The 23,669-nt window shown below is 42.1% G+C and overlaps 1 protein-coding gene across 1 annotated transcript; it reads right to left on the bottom strand.

Annotated features, from left to right (window-relative positions):
- Positions 1 to 12,139: 12,139 nt before the first annotated feature.
- LOC143988202 (receptor-transporting protein 3-like) lies at positions 12,140 to 18,272 on the bottom strand. Its single transcript, XM_077487583.1, has 2 exons — positions 18,047 to 18,272; positions 12,140 to 14,969 (listed from the first exon to the last, which is right to left on the bottom strand). The coding sequence occupies exons 1-2, from the start codon at positions 18,184 to 18,186 to the stop codon at positions 14,390 to 14,392; spliced, it is 720 nt and encodes a 239-aa protein (XP_077343709.1). The 5' UTR covers positions 18,187 to 18,272; the 3' UTR covers positions 12,140 to 14,389.
- Between the last annotated feature and the right edge of the window lie 5,397 nt (positions 18,273 to 23,669).

Below are 23,669 nucleotides of genomic sequence, written 5' to 3' on the forward strand. Positions count from 1 at the left end.
AAGCCGCAGTGTGTTTTCCTTCAGGAGACGCACTTTCTCTCTCGCCAGACGTACAGAATGACCAATAGCTATTTCTCGAAAGCTTTTCATGCCACCAATAATTCATCAAAGACGAAGGGGGTGTCCATACTTTTAAGCAAGAATACTCCTTTCGAAGTCGTCGAAATACTCACTGATCCGGGAGGACGTTATATATTTCTGAAGGGCTCGTACAAGGATAGACCCCTTACCCTAGCTAATGCATATTTCCCCAATAAAAACCATTTGCAATTCTGTAAACGCCTTCTGCGGGAATTACAGGGCTTTGCGTCAGGGTGCATCATACTGGGTGGGGACTTTAATATTCCCCTGGACCCCTTAGTAGATACCTCCACGGGTAAGTCATGTGTTACGTTTCAAATATTGAAAAAGATTAAGAAACTTCTTCAGTCCCTACACCTAATAGACTACTGGCGTCTGCTTAACCCAGAGGGTAGAGATTTTACGCACTTCTCCACACCTCACAAAAAATATTCTCGCATCGATTACCTATTTGTGTCCCAACGTGACTTGTCGGCAATCAGCAAGGCAAAGATTGGCTCACAGGTAATCTCAGATCATGCCCCAATAGCGGTGACCATGGAATTTAATGTACAAACTCAGAGGACTGGCACTTGGAGACTGAACTCATCACTCCTGACGGACCCCCAAACATTACCCCGAATTAGTGAGGCACTGAGGGAGTATTTCGTAAATAACGATTTGCCAGATACTGACCCCTTGGTAGTCTGGGAAGCACATAAATGTACTGTCAGAGGGGTATTAATCCAGCTGGGCTCGAAACGCAAACGCGACCAGGAAAAACTCGTGCGTGACCTTCAGGGAAAAATAAATAGACTTGAAACACTACATAAGCGCACGCTGTGCGAACAGACAGCTGAGGATCTATTAGAAGCGAGGAAACAACTACATGATTTGTTACACACCAAATCCAAACGTTTGTTATTTTTTAGGAAAAAAATGTATTATGAAGGGGGCAACAAAGCAGGACGGACACTTGCACGGGCACTGCGAGAACATTCCTCGGGTCAAATTGTTAATGGGATCCGTAGGACGGACGGCACACTAGAGGTCAATAATGATGCCATTGCGGCACATTTTCACGCATATTACACGGGGCTATATAACCTTTCGCTGCAACACAAACCACCCGACTTAGACGGTAACAGGGCTCAAATTATTAACGAATTTTTAGAAAAAAGTGGTCTCCCGACTCTTGAGGAGCAGGATTTAATAGCACTCGATGGACTGATATCTGACGAAGAGGTAAAGAGGGCTATTGCAGAACTGAAACCTGGAAAGAGTCCTGGGCCGGATGGCTACACGGCCATTTATTACAAAACTTTTCGGGATTTACTTTCAACACCGTTAAAGAAAGCTCTGAACTCCTTGTCAGCACCTAGACAGGTTACTCCAGACTTTTTGTCAGCACACATAGCGGTATTGCCAAAACCCGACAAAGATCCTTCTATATGTTCTAACTACAGACCAATCTCGCTCCTAAACTTAGATTTAAAGCTTTTGACAAAGATCTTGGCTAATAGATTGGGACCCCTATTGTCGGGACTAATTGGGCCAGAACAGGTGGGATTCATGCAGGGGAGGGAAGCCAAAGACAACATTATCAAAACGCTTTTATTGGCTCAGGCGGCTCGGACGGAGCGGATCGAGGGCCTTCTCTTGTCTACAGACGCGGAGAAGGCCTTCGATCGAGTAGCTTGGGACTACATGATGGCTGCGTGCAGACGGGTGGGGATGAGAATGCGGATGACATCCTGGATCTCGGCGATATACCAAAATCCCACGGCCAGAGTTAGGGTTAATGGGTCATTGTCAGATCCAGTGAAGATTGCCAACGGTACCAGACAGGGCTGCCCCTTGTCTCCATTATTATTTATCCTATCCCTAGAACCGTTTATAAGATTGATAAAATATGAAGATTCGATTAAAGGATTCCGGATTCGAGATAGGGAATTCAAGGTAGCAGCTTACGCCGATGACCTGATGTTTTATTTGGTGGAACCCCATACGTCGATCCCTAATCTGCTTAGAGCATTTGCACATTTCGGGTATATTTCAAATTTAAAAATTAATTACTCAAAGTCCGAGGCCCTAAATATAAACCTAAGCCCAGTGGAGTTAAATAGGATCAAGGGAAACTGCCCATTTCGTTGGGAAGATAGGGCACTTAAATACTTAGGGGTGTGGGTGGCCCCAGATGTTGGCACAGTCTTTGATCTTAACTTCCCCCCTTTGTTGAAATCGATTGAAGAGGATTTGCGCTCCTGGAGCGCAGGGTGGTTTTCTTGGTTTGGACGGGCGGCGATTCTGAAAATGTCGATATTGCCCAGGTTGATTTACCTGTTCAGGGCGCTGCCTGTCCGAATCCCGAGAAGTTTCTTCCAGAAACTGAACTCGCTAGTGTTGCATTTTTTATGGCACCAAAAAAGGGCAAGGATCAGATTTACACTGCTTATGAAACCCAAGGAGAAGGGAGGGATGGGACTACCAAACTTCAAGAATTATCAGATAGCAGCACACTTGACTAGAATAATTGACTGGCACTGCCACAGGAATGATAAAGACTGGGTACACTTGGAAGACATGTTGAGCGGACACAGGCTGCGCTTCTCACCATGGATTCCTTTAAACAAACTGAAAGAGGAGTCCAGACTACATCCCTTGACTGAGAACACTTTGACTTTGCTACATGCCACGACGAAACACTTAGGAGTGACAACTGTATATGGCCCCTTGACCCCGCTACGAAATAATCCCGACTTTGCCCCAGGGATGGGCAACGTTAATTTCTACAACGCTAATTCTGACACCCCGAGAGTAATGAAAGACTGCTTTTCCAACGGCAGAATGAAGGATTTGACGCTTCTCAGGAGGGAATGGGAGGTACCTGGGTTACCGTTTTGGACGTATTTTCAGATTAGGAGCTTTGCAAGTTCACCGAGACATAAAGAAGCATTTACTAGACCCCTGACGGATTTTGAGGAGGTTTGTGCGTCTGGCGAGAGACAAAACAAGGTTACCTCGATGGCATATGCCTTGTTACAAAATTTAACTAAGCACTCTGAGGACAGCTTTAAGAGTAAGTGGTCTCTTGAACTTGGCAGAAATATTACGGACTCACAGTGGGGGGACGCTTGTGCAATGGCGCACCGGTGCTCTGTCAGCACCAACACACAAGAGATGTGCTACAAACTGCTGACCAAGTGGTATCACACCCCTGATAAGCTTAATAGATGGTTTCCGCAGGTGTCGAATATGTGTTGGAGGTGTCATAGCGAGGTGGGAACACTTACACATATATGGTGGAATTGTCCAAAGCTGATACCCTACTGGGATGAAGTGAGGTTACTCATTACTCAAATCACGAACACCTCTATTTCATTGGACGCGGCTTGTTGTCTTCTGCACATTAATGACTCTCCGCGGAAGAACTATAAAAATTCATTACTTAAACACCTACTGAATGCGGCTAAGGCGCTGGTGCCGTTGCATTGGCGTTCACCCAGAGTCCCTACAGTGAAAGAATGGTTGCTCCGGGTATCACATATTCATTCAATGGAAGAGGCAGTTGCCCAAGCTCATGAAACAGTGGATCGGTTTCATGCTACCTGGACTCCTTGGATAATGTTTAGATATTCCAGGGCATATACTGATATCCTACCAATGTAACTGATTAGTTTCTCATTCGTGGGATTCGTTGGCTCTTAAACCCTATACAGCATAATATATCTCTATACTGTTCTTTTCTTTTCCTTTTCTATCTACTTCTATTCTATTACTGCTTGCATTACAACTTAGGCACAATATGGCTATTTGTCTATGGGGTACAGGTGGACCAGGTTGTTCCAAAGCTGATTGTTTAGGCTGGAAATGTGTGTTTTTTTTTTTTTAAGCACCGCACATTCTTGATGATAGATTAGTTTGTTGGGTACAAGCTTATAGGTCTAGTATTAGGATATGAGACGAGGGTTAGACCTCACGAGTCTTGACAGTGCCATTAAGTCACATTGAATTTCATTGGGCAGATGACATTCCTGCATTTGTACCATTTCTATTTCACTACACACTGCTGAAGTACATAACTTCATGCGGTTTATCGCCCCGGCTCACTCCCTATGTTCAACCTCCGGTCACAGCTTGATCCCATTTGGGGTGTCCGGGGGGGGCCTGAACATGTGGTCCGGTCCTTGAATCAGATTGCATAGGTACTTTGTCTACTCATAGTCAGTGAGAAGTTATTTAGACACAGTCCATTCCTACATATCCTAGATAAGTCTGTAGCATCTAAGAAAGATAAAAGAGAAAAAGGGGATCTCCAGCCTTCCTACATGCTTGATACTCATGTTTGATAAGTATGTGTTCATTTGATTAATAGATTCCGGCAATGTTTTCTGTCACATATGTACTCTGCCTATTTGTCGTGATTTACAGTTCTTTTCTGCCTTATTGTATCTGCATAAAATTCTAATAAAAAATTTATGTGAAAAAAAAAAAAATTGGGCTAATTTTACTGTTGTCTTATTTTGTTATTCAAAAAAGTGAATTTTATCCAAAAAAGGTGCGCTTGTAAGACCGCTGCGCAAATACGGTGTGAAAAAAGTATTTCAATGACCACCATTTTATTCTCTAGGGTGTTAGAAAAAAAATATATAATGTTTGGGGGTTCTAAGTAATTTTCTAGCAAAAAAAAAACAGTTGTAAACTTGTAAACACCAAATCTGAAAAAGAATGTAGCCACACTCTCTTGCTCATTCCTGAGACTGACTATGGACTATAGGATTTGTATTGTGTTAATAGCAGTACACAAGACTTTTTTTTTTTTCTTTTTACAATCAAAGTTTTATTGAGTGTTGAAAAAATAAGAAATTTACAAAGTAATAAACATCGATTACAATCTTATGTTAGTTTACAGTTGCTATATATTCAAATGTAATACAATAATAGTTAGTATCTTATGTCTTTTAACCACTTGACCACTGGGCACTTAAACACCCTTAATAACCAGACCAATTTTCAGCTTTCGGTGCTCTCGCATTTTGAATGACAATTACTCAGTCATGCAACACTGGACCTATATGAAATTTTTGTCCTTTTTTTCACACAAATAGAGCTTTCTTTTGGTGGTATTTAATCACCGCTGGGTTTTTTTTTTTTTGTGCTATAAAAGAAAAAATACCGAAAATTCTGTAAAAAAACGAATTTTTCTTTGTTTCTGTTAGAAAATTTAGCAGATTAGTAATTTTTTCTTCATAAATTTTGGCCAAAATTTATACTACTACATATCTTTGGTAAAAATAAGTACAAATTGGTGGATATTATTTGGTCTTTGTGAAAGTTATAGAGTCCACAAGCTATGGTGCCAATATCTGAAAATTGATCACACCTGAAGGACTGACGGCCTATTTCAATTCTTGAGACCCTAACATGCCAGAAAAGTACAAATACCCCCCAAATGACCCCTTTTTGGAAAGAAGACATTCCAAGGTATTTATTAAGAGGCATGATGAGTTTTTTGAAGTTGTCATTTTTTCCCACAATTCTTTGCAAAATCAAGATTCTTTTTACTTTTTTTTTTTTTTTCACAAAATTGCCATATTATCAGGTTATTTCTCACACACAGCATATGCATACCACAAATTACACCCCAAAACACATTCTGCTATTACTCCCGAGTATGGTGATACCACATGTGTGAGACTTTTACACAGCGTGGCCACATACAGAGGCCCAACATGCATGGAGCGCCATCAGGTGTTCTGGAGCACCCAGGACAATTCTGACATTTCTCTCCTACATGTAAAAATCATCATTTATTTGCTAGAAAATTACATAGAACTCCAAAACATTATATATGTTTTTTTAGCAAACACCCTGGAGAATACAATGGTGGTCTTTGCAACTTTTTATCTCGCACGGTATTTGTGCAGTAATTTTTCGAATGCTTTTTTTTGGAAAAAAAACTGTTTTGTGCTTAAAAAAAAAAAAAACACAGTAAAGTTAGCCCAATTTTTGCATAATGTGAAAGATGAAGTTACGCTGAGTAAATAGATACCTAATATGTCACTCTTCAAAATTGCACACGCTCGTGGAATGGCGGCAAACGTCGCTACTTAAAAATCCCCATAGGCGACGATTTACATTTTTTTTACTGGTTATATGTTTTGAGTTACAGAGGAGGTCTAGGGCTAGAATTATTTCTCTCGCTCTAACGTTCGCAGCGATACCTCACATGTGTGGTTTGAACACCGTTTTCATATGTGGGCGGGACTTACGCATGCGTTCGCTTCTGCATGCGAGCACATGGGGACAGGGGCGCTTTAAAAAAAACATTTTTTTTTATTGTTCATTTTACTTTATTTATTTTAGTTTGACATTTTTTTCCCCAAAAATAATTTTTTTGATCACTTTTATTCCTATTACAAGGAATGTAAACATCCCTTGTAATAGGAATATGGCATGACAGGTCCTCTTTACAGTGAGATGTGGGGTCAATAAGACCCACATCTCACCTCTAAGCTGGGAAGCCTGAAAAAAAAAAAAGATTCTGGCTTTGATCGTATTAGCGATTCGGTAGAAGCACCGGAGGGCGGAGGGCGGCGGGAGATGTCTATGGCTGGGTATTGCAGGGTATCACCGACTATGGCTGGGTATCTCAGAGCATGGTGTTGCAGAGTACTGCGTTGCAGAGCATTGCAGGGTATTGGCGGGTGTTGCAGAGCATTGCAGAGTGTTGCAGGGTATTGGCGGGTGTTGCAGAGCATTGCAGAGTGTTCCAGGGTATCGGCGGGGGTTGCAGAGCATTGCAGAGTGTTGCAGGGTATCGGCGGGGGTTGCAGAGCATTGCAGAGTGTTGCAGGGTATCGGCGGGGGTTGCAGAGCATTGCAGAGTGTTGCAGGGTATCGGCGGGGGTTGCAGAGCATTGCAGAGTGTTGCAGGGTATTGGCGGGTGTTGCAGAGTGTTGCAGAGTGTTGCAGGGTATTGCAGAGCGTTGCGGAGTGTTGCAGGGCATTGCGGAGTGTTGCAGGGCATTGCAGAGTGTTGCAGGGCATTGCGGAGTGTTGCAGGGCATTGCGGAGTGTTGCAGGGCAATGCAGAGTGTTGCAGGGCAATGCAGAGTGTTGCAGGGCATTGCAGAGTATTTGCAGGGAATTGCAGAGTATTTGCAGGGAATTGCAGAGTAATGCAGAGTATTTGCAGGGAATTGCAGAGTAATGCAGAGTATTTGCAGGGAATTGCAGAGTAATGCAGAGTATTTGCAGGGAATTGCAGAGTAATGCAGAGTATTTGCAGGGATTTGAGGGGTTAATTTTCGGTGAGCAGCGATGTGGGCACTGCAGATGCAGCCCACATCGCTGCTGACACCGATCTCTTCCCCCTCCGCTGTACCGATCGGTACAGAGAGGGGAGGGAGGAACCGGCGTCATAACATGACGCCGGCTTGTTTACAAGTGATCACTCCGTCATTTGACGGAGTGATCACGTGGTAAACGGCCGTGATTCGTGATGCGCCGGGTCCACTGGACCCAGCGGTCACGGATGCTCTCGTGTGCGCGCCCCAGGGGGCGCGCGAGAGCAGAATTCTGGGAGGCCGTTAATTAACGGCCTCTCAGAGTTAAACAACCGCCCTGAAGCCGTTAATCGGCAATGGGCGGTTGTTAAGTGGTTAAATGGGGGGAGGAGTAAATATAAGGTAATGTTGAGGTCTAGGGGGTGGGTAATAGGTAAGGTGATAGGAATAATGCAAAAGGATAGTAGCAAATAAAATATACTAGGTGGAAATATGATCTATTCATGAAGAGTGCATAATTTATTGTTGAAAGAACTCTTAGATATTTTGTTAATATGGAAGTGAATTATGAATGTTTAACATAAGCGTAATTTCGTATTCTGTGGGCAAGGATGGGTAACGTTTCTATTCTTTTACAAAGAGTTTTATTAATATTCAATCCAGCAGAACAGCTCAACAATTAGATGGTTACATTGCATACAAAATACATAAACTAAAGGAAAAAAAGAGCAATATAAGGCGAGATATTCAAGTCTTATAAATTTCAGGCTAAGAAAAAAAACAATCATCCAAAAAACAAACAGCACAGTCCAAAGTATCCTGGAACTCAGAAAGGCGCTGCAGAAAGTTAAAGAGCAGAAAATGTCCATACGTAAGATTGAATGCAGCGAATCTCAAAATCATATGATAAATAAATGTGTATATGAAAGAGGGTGCTGAACAATAATGCCGAAAGGTTAGCAGTGTAACCAACCCAATCAGGCTTATGCCTAGTGGCCTAATAGACTGAAAAAAGAAAGAGAAAGGAGTTCAGAAAAGGGGAGAAAAGAATGAAGAGAAAAGGGGGAGAAAAGGGAACCAGAAGCAGAAAAGGAAAGAAAGAAGAGGAGAAAAAGTCCACAGGGTATGGATCAGGAACATATTATATCAAGATGAGCATAATATCAAATCTGGAAGGTTGAATATACTGTAAGTAACCCACAGTTGCCAGACCCGAAGAATAGCTGTCAACTTTTCATTTACCATAATATCGCTCATATATTTTTTAATTGCCTTGAAGCTAAGTACAGGTGTTTTCCATACCCATGCTATATTTGCAGTAAGAAGATGCAGCCCTAGCTGACACTCCAGATGAAGCAATTCGGCTATCGGTTTGCAGAGGAGGGCTTCATAGAGTCCCTCTTATGCCGCGTACACACGATCAGACCATACGGCAGATAAAGCCCTTGTACACACGGTCGGATAATCTGTCGGATTGCGTCTTATCGGACCGTGTCGTCGGATAATCCGACTGTGTGTGGTATGCATCGGACTGATTCCGTCCGAATCTCTGTCCGACCCAATTTTCCAACATGTTGGAAATATTTCCCGACCAACTGGGCCGGACGGACCTAATCCGATCATGTGTAGAGCATTTTCATCGGACCAAGTGCCACGCATGCTCAGATCAAATTCCTACATCAAAGCTATTGGCTACTAGCCTGAACGTAGTCCCATCGTAAAGAAATTATGTCATCACGTTCTGAAAGATCGGATTTTTCGCCAACTTGGCCGACCGTGTGTATGCAACAGTTTCGGACAAGATCCGACGGACAAAATCTGACAGGCAAAATCCGACGGATTTGGTTGTGGAAATCTCTGACCGTGTGTACAGGGGCTTAGTCTGGCGGACAAACCGCCATAAAGTCCGCCGGACTGTCCGAACAAGCGGACCTGCCCACACACGTGACTTTTCCACCGTACTTTTGAAATGAACGGACTTGCCCACACACACGGAGGAAAGTCCTTTCATTTTGAGCGCGGCTCCAGGTAGCCGGGACCAGCGAATGAAGCATCACCTGGTATGGAGTTAAAGGGGAAGCCCTACGCCGAAAAAACACCTTCCTCGGGTACGAGTAGGCAACAGAGCCTGCAGCTGCTCACCTGTCGGCGCTGCAGCGCAACTTCGGCCTTCCCGCTCACTGCCTCATATGTGACATGCCCACAAGGTGGAACTCCACCTTGCACATGCTGGCCAGACTGTGCGAGCAGCAGCAGGCGATAGTGGAGTTTCAGCTGCGGCATGCATGCATAATTCGCTCTGCGGAACAGCACCACTTCACCACCAATAACTGGGCCTCCATGCGAGACCTGTGTGCCTTGCTGCGCTGTTTTGAGTACTCCACCAACATGGCCAGTGACGATGACGCAGTTCTCAGCGTTACTATCCCAGTTCTATGCCTCCTTGAAAAAACGCTTCGGGCGATGATGGAAGAGGATGTGGCACAGGAGGAGGAGGAAGAGGGATCATTTGCAAGGCTTTCAGGTCAGTCATTCACAAGTGGCTATGAGGGTGGGTTCCTGCACCAACAAACGCCAGGTACACAATTATCCGGCAGCAAGGGCACAGTTCTGGAGGATGACGAGGTGGAGGATGAGGAGGACGCGATGGAGGAGGAGGAACCATGTTCACAGCAGGGTGGCACCCAGACCAGCTCCTGGCCATCACTAGTGCGTGGCTGGGGGGATACAGAGGACAAAGATGATACACCTCCCACAGGCTTTTCGTTGCCTCTGGGCAGCCTGGCACACATGAGCGATTACATGCTGCAGTGTCTCCGCAATGACTGCTGAGTTGCCCACATTCTAACTGGTGCTGATTACTGGGTGGCCACCCTGCTGGATCCCCGTTACAAGGACAACATACCGTCCTTAATTCCCTCACTGGAGCGTGATCGTAAGATGCCCGAGTACAAGCCCGCGCTAGTAGACGCTCTGCTGGTGGCATTCCCACCTGACAGCGGGGGTACGGTGGAAGCACAAGGCGAAGGCAGAGGAGGAGGAAGAGGTCGCCAACGCAGCCGAGGCACTGCCAGCACCTCAGAAGGCAGCGTTAGCATGGCCGAAATGTGGAAAAGCTTTGTCAGCACGCCACAAGAACCAGCACCACCAGCTGAGATGGAACATCTTAGCAGGAGGCAGCATTTCACCAACATGGTGGAGCAGTATGTGTGCACACGCTTACACGTACTGAATGATGGGCCTGCCCCCTTCAACTTCTGGGTCTCCAAATTGGGCACATGGCCTGAGCTTGCCCTTTACGCCTTGGAGGTGCTGGCCTGCCCTGCAGCCAGTGTATTATCTGAACGTGTATTTAGCACGGCAGGAGGCGTTATCACAGACAAGCGCAGCCACTTGTCCAGAGCCAATCGGGACCGAACTTGACCCGAACTTGACCCCGAACTTTTTTCCAAAGTTCGGCTGAACCCGTCAAACCCGAACATCCAGGTGTCCGCTCAACTCTAATAAAAACATATATTCACTTTCACAATATTTTTCAATTATTTCTACTCTACTCCTGTTAACCACTTAAGCTCCAAAAGGTTTTACCCCCTTCAGGATAAGTGCATTGTTTGCTGTTTGGCACTGTGCTACTTTAACTGGCAATTGCACGATCATGTAACATGATATTTACACACAAATAGAGCTTTCTTTTGGTCTATTTGATCACTACTGGGCTTTTTATTGTATTATATAAATAAGAGAAGGCTGAAAATTTTGAAAATAAAATATTTAATACTTTCTGAGCCAAAGTGTATTCTGCTACGTCTTTAATATGCCGTTGTAGCACGTCCACCAGCAAATCCTAGTTTTAACTCCTGTTGAACATACTGCGTTTTTGAGAAATTGGGCAAAAAATAATAGTAAGTCATTCTAGGCTTAGTAATATGCACAGCTTTCCATTTAATGGAATAAATGATGGTCAGAAACCAAATATGTTTGTCCCTTTGGCCTTGTTCACATGGGTGTACTTAATTGTACACCCATGCGAGGAAAACATTTGCCTGTATTGGGGATGCAGAGGTGGTCAGTGAATCCCTATGCCAGCAGTCCCATTCATGTGAATTGGGACACAGTGGCTGTTCCCATTTTGACACCCATGTGGGTGCGGGTGCTTGGCCCAGAACACAGACAGCATGAGTTTGGGGACAATCACTCACATGCACTTGCACCTACGCAGATGTCAAATTGGGAGCAGCAGCTATGTGAATGCAGCCATGTGTCCTGATTTACATGAATGAGACTACCTGCACAGGGATGTATGGAACACCTATGATTCACAATGCAGGCAAATACAGCTCTCGCATACATGTACGCTTATGTACACTCATGTGAATGAGGCCTTTTCCTTCCACAGGTGTCTCTTTTTGGTCTGATGTAGATAATAACTAAATTTTCATAAACTTCTAACTACCAGTTTTTATCTTGAAAAGCCAGAAAAAAGGAACAGTAGCTGTAAAGAATATACTTGTGGGTTTAACTAATAATTTTTTGCATATAAATCCTTCATGCTCCATGTAGCTAGGAGGTATGGCAGGGTTGTCATGTGCTGTACCTGCATACTTGGTGCTAAAGGTGTCCCTCTTTCACATTCAGAGAGATGGAAGGTATGTAAATATGAAGAAAATGCCTGAAAGGACAATTTGCAGAATGAAGCACTGATATCACATTGTATTGGCCCAGCAAGTACAGAGAGAATGATTCACTAAAACTAGAAAATGGAAATTGAGCAGTTGAAAATAGCAATCAGTCAAGTTTCAATCTCCATTTATTGCAAAAAAAAATAACATACACTTTCTAATTGGTTGACATATGCCCCCCTCCTTCCTGTTTATGCAATTTTATTGTCCTCATGCTTTAATAGATCATCCTCATGATTTCTTTGACTGGCTGACTATACACATGTCAAATATTTTACAAGAAATCATAACCAAAACGGCAAAAAGTACAAAAAAAGTACAAAAATAATGTGTAAGCAATGGTTATTTTTTCCATACTGTAAATATAGATTTTTGTTCACAAGTCAACTTGTGAGATCGCACGCAATTTATTACCATGTCATTTAGGTAGACTTATTATAATGAATTACACTTCATGTAAATGAGTAAAACACATCAGCATAAATACATCATAATATGTAATATATTAACAAACAAGATTATGTACATTAGCTGTTCTGCATATCTAAAAAAAGATTAGAAAGCTCTGCAGTTGTATTAGTGAAATAAAAAATGTTTTGTGAAACAAAAAAAAAAAAAAAAATGTTACTAAACATAGATTATATGCTGTGTATACTATGGTTTTATAAACTATGTTCACTTAGCAAAGTAAATGTTTGTTTAGCTTTGTGAATACATTTGTGTTTAACTGGAATATACAATTATGTGCATAAGATGTAGAAAATGATTGGATAAATGAAATGAACACAGCTTCACCCTATTTACTAAACAAACATTCACTTTGAAAAATGAACTCTCTACAAATGAAATATTTGTACATACACTGTACTATATACCATGAAATATTTCTTGTGTTGTACACTTTTGTATATATGTTCTATATACTTGTTGTAGAGTTAAATAACAAGCATGAATATAGTAAAATTCTTGTCTGTCTATAGTGCGCACAATCAAATATACAAAGTAGTGAAATTATATAAAATTGTACAATTTTGAACAAACTATGATTACAAAGTAGTGAAATTATATAAAATTGTACAATTTTGAACAAACTATGATTACAAAGTAGTGAAATTATATAAAATTGTACAATTTAGAACAAACTATATGATGTATAAAAATGTATGTGTTTTGTGCACTATTTGTTAAAATTACAACCACACTATTTGCTGAATTAAAAGGAATTATCTCATCTCAGTTATACAGTATTCTGTTTAATAATATAAATCTTATGCATATTTACAGTATTTATATATATATATATATATATATATATATATATATATATATATATATATATCTTGTGATAAACTGGCTGGCAGAATTGTGGATGGAGTGTATGTATCACCTAGCCTCACCTAAACATGCCAACTGGCTGCAGGGCTTAAGGCTGATATGGCTGGCAAACATTTCTTTTCAGAATTGTAAGTTCTGTTCTGATTTCTGGAGCTCAGAGGCTTTTTAGAACTTTGAATGTAATATTGCTTTCAATGCAAGGTTCACATCTTACCAGGTTGCCAGACCTCATTATTATTCTCATCAGTCTTCAGGCCTTTATACTGTATATGTAAGCTGACAAACACTCATGGCTCTTTCTCCCACTCTCTCTGCTGTTGGAGCCTGCTGCTGGGTGAAGAGGCTGACAACTGACAGAACACTAAAATTGTACACAGATTTTTTTAAGAAACCTCTTCATGAAGGGGAAGCTCTGCTGAATTTATCATCCAATCAAAATGCTGTTTTTTTTTTTCCTTGCATGTCCTCCTCAGATCTACAGTGACTTCACTTCCAAGTGCACTTGTAGTGCAAAGTGGATTTGCCTTTAGTAAATAAACCCTTAGTATATTCATATTTCAAAGACTTTAGTAACTAACCATGAACCTCAAGACCTGCACAATTCCTGCAGACACTTCATGACTGTTGAATAATTTTTATATTGCAGAAAATGTAGCAAGATGAGCATGACTGTCTGTTGCAGCAAGAGAAGTGAGACTTAGCAGAACTGAAAACAATGGTAAGAAGCACTTGCTATCGAAATCCCAGAGGTGATAGAAAAGCAGATGACTACATTCATCATTTATAAAAAACTAAAATATTTGCTTTGTCCAGACTAATCTATTATTATAGGCTACAGATAAAGCATAATGAAATGGTGTAAAAAATTTTAAGTAAGGTCAATTACGATGTTAATTTATTATTTGCCTAAATCAAAAATGATTTATTGCTATTCTGTTTTGCTGAAAAGCTGTTCTGTTTTAGTGAATTTTATCATTTTTGTGTGTTACTATTGTGCAACATTGTGTAGTGATTTCTTTACACATTTACAATATTATACAACAGGGTCCCGATGAGTCACTTGGCTCATCTGGCGGTATCTCAACAATGAAATGTGAGCTCTCTCCCACTCCCGTTTCTTGCCTATCCCAATAGGCTGATCTCAGAGGTTGCGATAAACTTTGACGATGAGAGTACGTGTTAGGGTGAGGAAATCTTTTCTTCTTCTTCTTTTTACTTCCTTGATTGGTTCTCTTTGGTAAAATGTGGTGTTTGTCAGAATATTGGATGTCTGTGTCGCATTGACAAATCCCCAAAGCACAACCCTCGCAGTTGTTGTAATCATGAGGACCATCGTGCCTGCCATCTGTGACAAAGCTCCGTGGCAAATTGTCTATAGGAAATTTGTAAAATTTCTGGGTTATTTTATTAACCAAATTGCCTATAGCTATCTCAATGTTCTCTTCTAGGAATGTAGGCTCCTCATAAATGGCAGCTGTGCACATTTTGCACCTTTGCCTGAAAACATACATCCTCACCTCCCCCGTTCGTCTTTTCAGTTGCATGTGGAATAAAATGTGAACCTTTGAAGAACCCCAGGAGTGACCACAGATTGAGCAATAAAACCTGAAATAAAAAAGACTTTCAGATTACATTTTGATTTTGGAATAGACACATAGAGAAAGTTATAATCACAAGTCAGTCTACATTGTGTGGAATAGTCTAAAAGGTACTTCTATATTTATTAACACCACATTTTGTTTGCTGCTTCTGTACCTTTACAGGAGCAGTTCACTATAAACATACATGGCAGGCTGAGTCACTTGGCTTCCATAATCTGTTGGGTACACCTGACCCTGAGTTACTAAAGTGTTACTAAACCCAGGACCCTGCATTCACTATATATGGTCTCCCACAGTACACAGAACATGTAAATGCAAATATTTTAGTAAATATAAACTGCTAAGTACCTTTTTTCATCAGCAGTATATAGCAGCCTTGTGACTTCTATGAGTGTCTGGTTAAAGCTTGTAAGAGTTTTCATTCTGTACTGACTATCCTATCAGGATTCAGAAACCTTGACCCTCTATCTGGACAGTGCTGATTGGCCCTGTGCTGGTCACATGTACTCTCCCATGGAAAAAAAACTCTAATGCCGCGTACACACGATCAAATTGTCTGGCGGAATTGGTCCGGCAAACAATCCGGCGGATTCTATAACGAACGGACTTGGCCATACACTCCGAAAGTCCGGCGATTAATAACGCGATGACGTACAGCACGTATGACGGGACTAGAAAAAGGAAGTTCAATAGCCAGTAGCCAATAGCTTCCTTCTCGTACTTGCTTCAGAGCATGCGCCATTCTTAGTCCGCCGGACTAGCACACTAATGAACGGATTGTCCGCTGAAAGCCAAGTCCGGCTGACAAATTTTGAGTCAAAACTACTTTCTAAGTCTGCTGGACTTTATGATGAAAAAGCCCGCTGGAGCCCACACACGATCGAACTGTCCGGCGTACTGTGGTCCGGCGGACCTAGTCCACGGGACAATTTGATCATGTGTACACGGCATTACATTACACACCAAACGTATGTTATTGCTGAAGTTTTCGGACGCTAGCGGGGTTCTTTTAACACCCACTAGTGGCCGAAAAAAGACTTTGCTGGCGGTTCGGCGGCGCTGCCCATTCATTTCAATGGGCAAGAGCGGTAGAGGAGCGTGCCCACAGTTTCTATGGCAGCATGGCGGAGTGGGGGAGACAAGCGAGACTTTGGGTGGCCGCACGTTGCTGGACCGTAGGATAGGTGAGTGTCTGTTTATTAATAGTTTTTTGCCAAATTTTGTATTAGTTAAAGCAGAGTTCCAGGCTTTTTTCAACAGCTACAAGAAGTGTAGCTGTTGAAAAAAGCCTGGAACTCTGCTTTAACTAATACAAAATTTGGCAGAAAACAATTCAATATCATAGCACATATCAGAGAAAACAGAGCTGTAAGAATACTGATATTAAATAAACAATGAATCCAAAGTAACCCTTCCAGTCAATAAATAAAGTGAATTGACAGTCCTAGTGAAGTACAAACATCATCAGGTTTCTGCACATACCTTTTCTTAACTTCCCAGGACCCCTTTACCTCAGGAGTTCTGATATGCAAATGCCAACAGTCTCAGTATTGGCCAAGGGCAGTCCTGCCCTGTCTGAATTCCACAACTACTTACAAATTACCTTCTTCTACCCACTCCCCTTAAAGAGGAAGTAAACCCTGATGAGTTTACTTCCTCTTTCATTCCCTGCAAAGGTAAAGCATAATGGACTACTATGCATCGGTGATGTTTGTGGCTCGGTTCTCAGTGCAAAGGCAGCAGGGGACAGATGCAACATCAGACCGATGTTGCATCCACCTAGGCAAGTATGATTAGGGAAAAAAAAACAATCCCATACTTCTCCTTTAACTACTTCCCACCCAGCCACTGCACATAAACGTCCGTGTGGTCCTTTCCTCGTTCAGGAACGTCCCTCAAAATGTGTGCTCGCAGTGCGGCCACGAGGCACGCTGTGGCTCGATCCTGTACAGGATCCAGCGGAGCAGAGATCAGGATATGGGCGCTGTGATTGGCCCTCCGGATCACCTGACGGCTGTGTCCAATCACAGCCATCACAATGTAAACAGAGACACATGTCTCTGTGACAGGCCTCCCCACCGGGGGGGGGGTGGGGGGATCTGCATATCTGTGACAGCTCTCTGTGTGAGGATAATTTTACACAGAGAGCTGTTACAGATCACAATAAAAAAGTACACCAAGCACCACTGATATACATACCCCTGTCCCTATACACATTTATTGTCCCCATCACTGCCAACACCAAATAAACACTGATTTGGGTTATTTTTACCAAAGAAATGTAGCAGCATCACTTTGGTCAAAATTTATCAAGAGATATTACTTATTTTCAAAATTTTATAACAGAAACTTTTTATTTGTAGCGTAAAAAAAATTAAAAACCCCAGCGGTGATCAAATACCACCAAAAAAAACTCTGTATGAAAAAATGGATAAAAATTCAATTTGAGTGCAGTGTTACATGACCGCGCAAGTGTGACAGCACTGAAAGCTGAAAATTGGTCTGGGAAGGAAGGGGGTGAAAGTGCCCAGTATTGAAGTGGTTAAGGACTACAGAACACTGTCTCATCTTCTAATCTTCTTAACAAAAGGGTTGTTCTATGGTTCACAGAGGTAACTTTTGCAGGTTTGATAAGACTTCTTGAGACAAGACTACCGAGTGCAGATGATACAGCATAGCATTGGCATTCTGATAGAAAAATGTTTTTTATGCATTTATGAAACAGAAATAACAAAACACTTTCAATCGTATATTTAACAGTCCAATTAGAAACAATCAGAAAAGTTAAATTGTTAAAGTTTACAAAACAGTATACTCTAATGTCAAAGTCTCCCACAATCTGAATGTGGATATGTTATAATAGTTAGGCATACACCAGATAGGTCTATTATCCCCAATTGAAACTGTCCTGCTGCTGGCCAATTTACACTGTTGTATCCTTTTCAGTATTTGACTTCAAGTATTTTTTCCATACCCATGGCAAATTGACTTAGAAAGAGTTGCCCACCAGTAAGAGGGATACATCATGTGGCAGCACTGGGAATTCTGTGCCATGTAAAAATTCCAATGAAATTACTATACCTGGCATAACAACATTGTACATACTGCAGCCAGCCCATCCGTTGCTGGTAATTTTCATCCACAGAGAAATTCCACCCATCGTAGACCCCTCTGCTTTCCAAATCATTCTCAAATATTTCTCTCCATATGTCCCTGTCCATTATTGCTCTTCTCACAGAGTGAGCCAGCTACAAAGTATGTTTCTGTTTCCAGAGAAGTGATAAGTCATTTGTTCAGGAAACGAAACTGGAATTCACCTCCTACAATGAGTGCTGGGCAGTGTTTAAAATCAGAAGCATAGCTCACAATTTGATGATATGAGACCTTTTAGGACAAAGTATACAGACAAAATGAACACTTCTGTCAAGCCCCAAGTTACATGAACCCCAAAAATGCATGTCCATTAATGATTTTACCATGTTTCCTTTACACTGGCTTTTCAAAATAGCAAATCTAATATTTTAAAGGTTGAATAAAAGGTTTTGTATTCGAATACCAGTTTTGATAGTTAGGTAGTACGTTATTATTATTTTTTTCAATTATTTTATATACACCAGTAAAAGTCAGATCCAAAATATTACATCAATAATGTAAATGCATCAATATATCCAATTACAGAATATTAAACATATCCAACCAGTAGGCTACTGCTGGGAATACATAGCTCTTGAGGAATCATTAACAGATTCACTTTCACTCATAGAGGGAGGTGAATTATAGTTTTGTGAGAAGTGCAATAATGGACAGGGACACATGGAGAGAAATATTGTTGGAAGCCAAATTTTGAAGATGCACACAGTGTGTCAACATGTGCTATCTGCCATCATGGGATATCAAGGTACGTGTTTTTCAGGTGCAACCCCTTCCTTGCAACTCAAGTAGCTGAGAGGAAGGGGTTGTACCCCCGAAACACATCCATTGATCCCCCATGATGGTAGCTAAAAGAAACACAAGCAATAAATCAAAGGAAATATTTTTCTGTTTAAATACATTTGTTTAAACATTTATTTACATATAATGTGATGTTAAAGGATAAAACGTATTCTAATATAGTCTTTCTGCAGGACCTGAATGATGGCAGAACAGGTCTCTGGAATAATGATTCCCAGAGCCTGGGGGGAGATGCCTGTCGAGAACTTGATGTCCTGCAGTCTTCTCCCCATCGCCAAGTACCGCAAGGTGGCGACAAGCCTCTGCTCGGGAGTGATGGCTTGCTGCGTGCAAGTGTCCTGCTTTGTAATATAAGGGGACACCAGATGTGAAATGACTACACACACTGAAAACCAGTTACGAACCCACAAGCACAAACTGAAGAGCAATAACGAACTGAAAAGCACGAGGCTGAAAATCGCAAATCGTATCTCACCAAACTTCTACTGACATGCGATAAACACGAGATTAGCAGAAGGAGCCCAAAGGGTGGCGCACTGGCTATTGAATTTCCTCTTTATAGTGCTGTTGTACATGTTGTACATCAGCTCTTTCTTGATGATTGGAATTTCCAACAACATTTGTGCGACTGTGTGTATGCAAGACAAGCTTGAGCCAACATCAGTCGGAAAAAAAATCCCAGGATTTCGTTGTTGGAATGTCCGATCGTGTGTATACAGAAAAAGTTTTTTTTTATCTTATTGCATGGAATGCATTAGGATAAAAAACCTTCTGCCTTTACAACTCCTTTAAGCTGCGGCCAGCCGAAGTTCCACTCATCAGAGATCCCTCTGTTTTTCTAAAGTGGTTTTAAATACAGAACAAAGTATAATGCTGTTTCCAGAGCAGTGATGTGTTGTCATTTGTTCAGGAAAGGAAAGTGAAATTTAGCTCCCTCTATAGGAATATTCAGAGCAGAACAAATATGATTTTATATCAGCAAATCTCAGATACTGCTTAGCGAGAATAATGAGGTTTTCTCATGTGCTCTCAGCAAAACACATGCTGTTTTCCAGCTGAGTTTTTGTTCTCTGGGTTCCAACCATGTTCCGCAACTTCCCTGGACTATCAGTAGAGGACGTTAGAGGGATGGATTCCTTCCCCCTACGTGGAATTTCGCTGGGCTAGCGTCCCTGGCATCGCCTGGGAAGACACTGACTATACATGGGGTGCACCCGACATGCCTGCAGGCTCTGCATTTCTTCAGAATGCTTTGGGCCACTTCTGATGCACTGGAAATATGTTTGTGCCCTAATGTTTTGAGGATATATCTAACCCATATATGATGTACTCTAACATGTCTGGGGTTTCACAATCTTTATAATCTTTTTGCACAATGCTCTCAGATTGCCGGAGAGGGATGTATCTAATAAGTGATTTAGCATGTAGTTATGTGCCTAATGTTTCAATGTCTGTTGCTGGGGGCTGTGCGCTATTGTGGAGTGGATCGGCATGCACTGTTAGCCTCAACTAGTAAAGGTTTTAAAGCCTTCATTTTTCTTTTTATATCAGTTAAGCCTAGTGCCTGATGGCACTATTTGCCCATGTGTACTCCTTGACCTCTGTGCATGTGCCCACTGGCTCCCCCTCAGTGATTCAGTACGGTAGAGATCAGTATGATAAAGGCATTGGCGGCTCTGACCGCACTACTGGCAGGTTGGGCATATGCCTAGTGTAAACATGGGGGGCCACGGGGTCCCCTCACCCTCTTCCCTGCACCTCTGTGTGATACCGGGGGGGGGGTCCTCTCGCCTGAGGGGAGGGGATTGCCCCTTGGAAGTTGTCTCATATGTGGGGGTGGAAGGATCTACACAGTTCCCATGATGGGGATGGTCCTGACGTCCGGGAGTGTGGCGGGGACCTTCTCCATCAGGGGACAAACTATGCATATTAGAGATCCACAGGCACACCCCATTTCTCGCTGAGTGCCAGGGGGCATTTATTATTATCCCTAGGCAATCAGAGGAGATGACTGTAGTATGCATGGAGATATGGGGCATTGTCTGGGGTCACGACAGCTTTGCATCGTAACTGTAAGTTTATCTATAACACTGGGATTTCCAAAATTTTTTTGCTTAGTACTCTTCTTTTCCAGAATAAATGTTTGTTTTTTACGTTTCCAAGCTGGGGGGGTGCTCAGTCTGGTCTAACCTCTTCCTCATTAGGCTGAAGCACCTCACCCAGTGATAGTCGGGGTGTGCTTTTTTGCAAAATCTTTTTGCATTCATTAGTAGGAAGGATAGTAACACACTGTCCACACTCACTCTTCCTGTTCTGACCTTGCTTTCTCTTTTCTTGTTCCTCTCTCTTCTATATTGCTCCTTCTCCCTCTACACCCCCCTCACCTCTCACCCCCCCCCCCCTTTTTCTTTTTAAGAGCCAGAGACGATGGATCAATATTTTCTCGCTGAATGCAAAGGGTCTGAATATACCCAAAAAACAGAGTATGCTCTTGAACGACCTTAAAAGAGTCCACGCTGATATGGCGTTTATACAGGAAATGCACTTCATCACTTCAGAACAGGTAATCCTCCATGCCTGAGAAATCGATACTATCCTTTGTCTTACCATGCTACCAAGGTATCAGCTAAATCCAAAGGAGTGTCTATACTCCTTTCAGGCAAGGTACTTTGGACATGTCATGATACTCTGGTAGACACTGAAGGTCGCTATATATTTATCAAGGGATAGATTGGGGGCACACGGGTGACATTGGCGGTGACGTTGGCCACCATCTATGCTCCTAATGATTGGCAGAATGCCTTTCTTCACCATATAATGAACTTACTCATGGAATTTGCAGAGGGTCAGTTGATTGTAGGAGGCAATTTCAATATACCCCTGTCCCCCTTGGTGGACACCTGGTCCGGTCTTTCCTCAGTCCGCTCTGGCATTCATAAACGCATAACACAAGACCTACCCAACGCCCAACTGATAGACGTTTGGAGGCTGCTTCACTCTGGGGAGAGGTATTATACCTTTTATTCCACTCCCCACAGAGTGTACTTGAGAATTGTAGATTTTCTGTTCCCCCATGGTCAGTTGGAGGCAGTGCATGATATAGTTCATCTAGACCAGGTGGGCTTTATCCCCTCATGAGAGGCTACAGATAACACCACCAAAGTTCTCATCCTTATTCATGTTACCTGTGTGACTAAAACGGCCTGCATCTTCATCTGCACGGATGCTGAGGAAGCATTTGAACGCGTCAACTGGGAGTTCATGTCCTCTGTCCTTCAGCCCAAATGCTGCAATGGATTTCAAATATTTACTCTACACCAAAGGCTAAGGTTAAGGCTAATGGTGTTCTTTCGGATCCCTTCCCCATTACAAATGGAACCAGACAGGGCTTTCCACTCTCACTTTTTTTTTCCCTATCCTTAGAACCTTTATGTGTACCCTACGCTCAAACCCAGACGCATAGGCAATAATATTAGGTAACGCCCAATACAAGATATCAGCCTATGCTGATGACCTCCTCTTTTCATTAACTAAACCTGTAGTGTCCCTGCCGAATCTCCACAGAGAATTTCATAGAGATGGAACACTGTCTAACCTAAAAATTCACTTTGATAAATCCTCAGCAATGGGGATTAATGTAGCACCAAATAGACTAAGCGCCTTACAAACCCAGTTCAAATTCAAATGGTCAGACCATGCCCTCAAATATTTAGGAACTCCTATTCCTAGGGACTTGACATGCACCTTTGAACTTAATTTTCCACCTCTGCTAACCAAGACCTGTTTGCTGCTAGAGGAGTGGAACAAAGGACTACACTCCTGGTTCGGCAGGTGTAACCTCCTTAAGATGTGTGTACTCCCGAAGTTTCTATTCTTATTTCAAGCACTACCGGTCAAGAACGCACCACAATATTTCAAACAAGCGCACTCACTTTTTTGATTATATTCATATGGGCACACTCAAAACCTCTTCTATGCAGTCGTTACCTTATACTGCCTAAACACTATGGAGGTTTAGCTCTCCCAGACTTACGAAATTACTATTTGGCAGTACTCCTTGGGAGAATTATTGACTGGAATCAACATGGTAAGACCAAACTTTGAACGCAACTAGAACAAGACCAGACAATTTTTCCATTGAAAGGGCCTGTGTGGTGTTTTGACCAGTTACCTTCTGGTCTGAAATCCCACCCTGTAATGGGCACTACTCTCCATGTAGGCATGACGATTATATTGACAACTCCTCTTTCCACTAGAGACTCTCCTCTTTTCCCAATACTGGGTACCCCGGAGTTCCTCCCTGGATTTGAACAATAAAAGTATGTGGCACTTCTATCGGCGGGTCTGGACCATGCCTCACATTTTTTAGATGGCAATCAATAGCAATCCATCCAATCACTGATAAATGACACTGAACACTTTCAACTTCCATTTTTGAAAGCAATACAACTACACCATTTCCTACATTTGATCGCCAATATCAACCATACCCTGACAACCTTTGAGGATTACTGTAGGGACAAGGGGGTTTGACCCCAAGTGTTATCTAAAACCTATGCTTTGCTTAACTCCCCATCAGAACAACCTGACTTGTCTTTCTTACAGAAATGGGAGCTTGACATAAAATCCTCTTTTACAAACACCCAAAAACAAACTATAATCAGGTTCTCCTTAAAAACATCTATTTGTACGAAAATATAAGATTCTTACTATACGATTTTGACCAGGTGATATTATACACCTCAGTTATTAC

The sequence above is a fragment of the Lithobates pipiens genome, unplaced genomic scaffold, assembly GCF_037356315.1.
Source record: "Lithobates pipiens isolate NorthernLeopardFrog02 unplaced genomic scaffold, aLitPip1_a1.2 Scaffold_18, whole genome shotgun sequence".
NCBI classification, from domain to species: Eukaryota; Metazoa; Chordata; class Amphibia; order Anura; family Ranidae; genus Lithobates; species Lithobates pipiens.